The 2,627-nt window shown below is 49.7% G+C and overlaps 1 protein-coding gene across 1 annotated transcript in view; it reads left to right on the top strand.

The window, feature by feature from the left end:
* Positions 1 to 2,627, top strand: part of dcc (DCC netrin 1 receptor) — a 66,439-nt gene that overhangs the window by 46,562 nt on the left and 17,250 nt on the right. Inside the window, exon 12 of the mRNA XM_015399949.1 lies at positions 898 to 1,047. Coding sequence (XP_015255435.1) covers positions 898 to 1,047 — 150 coding nt within the window. The remainder of the gene's footprint in view (positions 1 to 897; positions 1,048 to 2,627) is intronic.

The following is a 2,627-nucleotide window of genomic DNA, read 5'->3' as shown; positions in this document are numbered from 1 at the left end:
TTCTATCTAAGGAAACCAGTTGAGTCAATGCAATCAACTGGTTTTCCTTAGATAGAAAACTTTGTATCAATTTGACTGTATGATCTGGTTGAACTGTAAAGTGCCTTGAGATGACATGTGTTGTGAATTTGGCGCTATATAAATAAACTGAATTGAATTTAACCCATCCCCTTGGGGAGCAGTGGGCTGCCATTGTGTGGCACCCGGGGAGCAATGAGGGGTGTCTTGCTCAGGGACCCAGGTTGGAGGCTGTGGGAGTGGGGCTTAGACTGAGAACCTCTGGATTCCAAGCTCTATGCTCTAGGCCACCACTCCCCAGATTTTCTTTTGGTTCTACCAGCAGGATGGGCTTTAAATGTTGGCGGCTTTGATTCGAGGCTATTTAGGAAAAGTTGTGAGTGGAGAAGTTCTTCTCTCCTTCTCTGGTTCCTCAGAGGTTCTGCTGCAGTAGAGCGGCTCAGCTGAGGAGCAACAGACGCCTGGATCAGTTCACACGTTTCTGTTTAGATCATCCAGAACCAGTAACAATGATGATGGTGGAAGAAGAGCCCCATCCCCATGGTAACCTAAACCATCAGCACCATCAGGAAGGTAGCTAAGGAACCTGGTTCTGGTTCCAGCCTGATGACCCAGATATTAAGGTTCTGGAGCAGCCTGGACATCTGAGGAGAAGCTAAAGATTGGGGTCATGGCAGAGAGGGCTGAAGCTCGCCACCAGAGAAAAACGCTCCTTTTTTAGCTCCAGCCTTCTAGAGGAAGGTTTAGAGGACCCTGACCTCTGACCTCTGACCCTGACCTGTAGCCATGCTAATGCTAAACCAGTGTGCGGTTACGGCTGATAAACGTAGATCTATTCTAGCTGCTGCTGGGCTAACTGACTGCTATTCTCTGTTTCAGCGGTGGTCAGCGCCATTCCAGTTCCAACACTGGAATCCTCCCAGTATCCTGGGATTCTGCCTTCTCCATCCTGTGGCTTCACACACAACAAGTTCAGCCTGAGGCCGATGCCGTTCCCCAGTCTGACCGTGGACCGAGGATACACTGCAGGTACTGGGACCAGTAGAAGGTCCGTCTGTATAAAGCTGGTGAACGGTGGAGCAGTTGCAGCGATGCTGCTTTGCAGAGAGGAGGTTGTGAGTTTGATTCCCGGCCTGGAGTCTGACTGCACTGAGTTTGCATGTTCTCCTTGTGCTTTCGCTGGTTCTCTCTGGGTTCTAGAGCTTCCTCCTACAGTCCTGTTCAGTTCTCTGAGTTGTGTGCAGGGTTTACATCTTTGTGTGTCTCTGTGTTGCCCTGTGGCACGCTGCTGACCTCTGCAGGGCGGACCCCGCCTCCTGCCCCGCCTCCCGCCCCGCCTGCTGGGCACAGGCACCGATACGCTGATCAGAACCACTATCATAGAGCAGACAGACCCTCCCTGCTGTTCAGATGATGGCAGCTCTGGTTTTCTGGGTCTGCGTGAAGCTCTGTGTACCAGGAACTGGTTAAGCTCTCATGTCTTCATGGTCCAAGTGGAGAACAGGGTGGAACAAGCCGTAAATAACCCTTTTAAACAAGATGGACGATGAGGAGGAGAAACACTTCCTCATCACATCCAATCTAGATCAATGTTTTCTGGGGTTTATATCTATGCTTTGGTTAAAAGCTTTTCATTTCCAGGCCTGATCGGTCCTCAGTGGAGGAGCTTCTGACCTTCAGACTGTAACTGAGACCTTTCTCAGACGCTCCACTGGTTTATTGGTGTAAAAGGAAAAGCTGACAGCCTGATTGCTGCTTTCCTTTTCCTCTCAGCAGTTATTATATAGAGAGCTGCTAATATTAGAAAGAGCAGTAAACACAGAGCTACCTGCAGCTCTGCTGCCTTCCCAGCTCCCTCTGCTCTCCTCATGCTCTCCTTTCTGTTCGCAGTCAATCTGCATCGTTCTGCTAAACCAAACGGCCCACAGATGGTTCAGGAGACGATGAATCCCTGATTGGCAGCAATTTAACAGCAGCAGGAGAGGAGGAGACAGTCCAGGGGGGCTGATGGTGATGAAGGCGAGGGTACGGAGCTGCAGCGGCTGAGGAAGGGGCAGGAGGGACCTTGGAGGAGCTCTAATCCTCCAATCAGCCTCTTAATGGTTGAACCAATCAGAAAGCTGAACTCCTGTCTGCTGCTGGCCGACACAGAGGTCAACCAGGAGCTGCGTTTGTGTGAAAATGTGCAGCATCTCTGCCCTAATGGAGCTTTGCTGTCGCACAGAGGGACACATGCTGGAGAGGAGGAGGAGGAGGTGGAGGAGGAGGTGAGAGGGAGGTGCTAATGGAAGGTGGAATGGATGCAGATCAGATCAGTCAGCTCCTCTCTAGTGACTCTCAGCAGGTCTGCTTCCTTTCAATAGACCAGATCTCAGACACAATAACGTTCTTAAGATAGGAGTTTAACTCTGATGGTTTAACTGATGGTTTAACTGATGGTTTAACTCTGATGGTTTAACTGTGGTGGTTTAACTCTGGTGGTTTAACTTGGATGGTTTAACTCTGATGGTTTAACTCTGGTGGTTTAACTCTGATGGTTTAACTCTGGTGGTTTAACTCTGATGGTTTAACTCTGATGGTTTAACTCTGGTGGTTTAACTCTGGTGGTT

This window comes from Cyprinodon variegatus, unplaced genomic scaffold, assembly GCF_000732505.1.
Source record: "Cyprinodon variegatus isolate N-32 unplaced genomic scaffold, C_variegatus-1.0 Scaffold1060, whole genome shotgun sequence".
NCBI classification, from domain to species: domain Eukaryota; kingdom Metazoa; phylum Chordata; class Actinopteri; order Cyprinodontiformes; family Cyprinodontidae; genus Cyprinodon; species Cyprinodon variegatus.
Note: the sequence above shows the minus strand (reverse complement) of the source record. Positions and strands in the feature narration are given on the sequence as shown.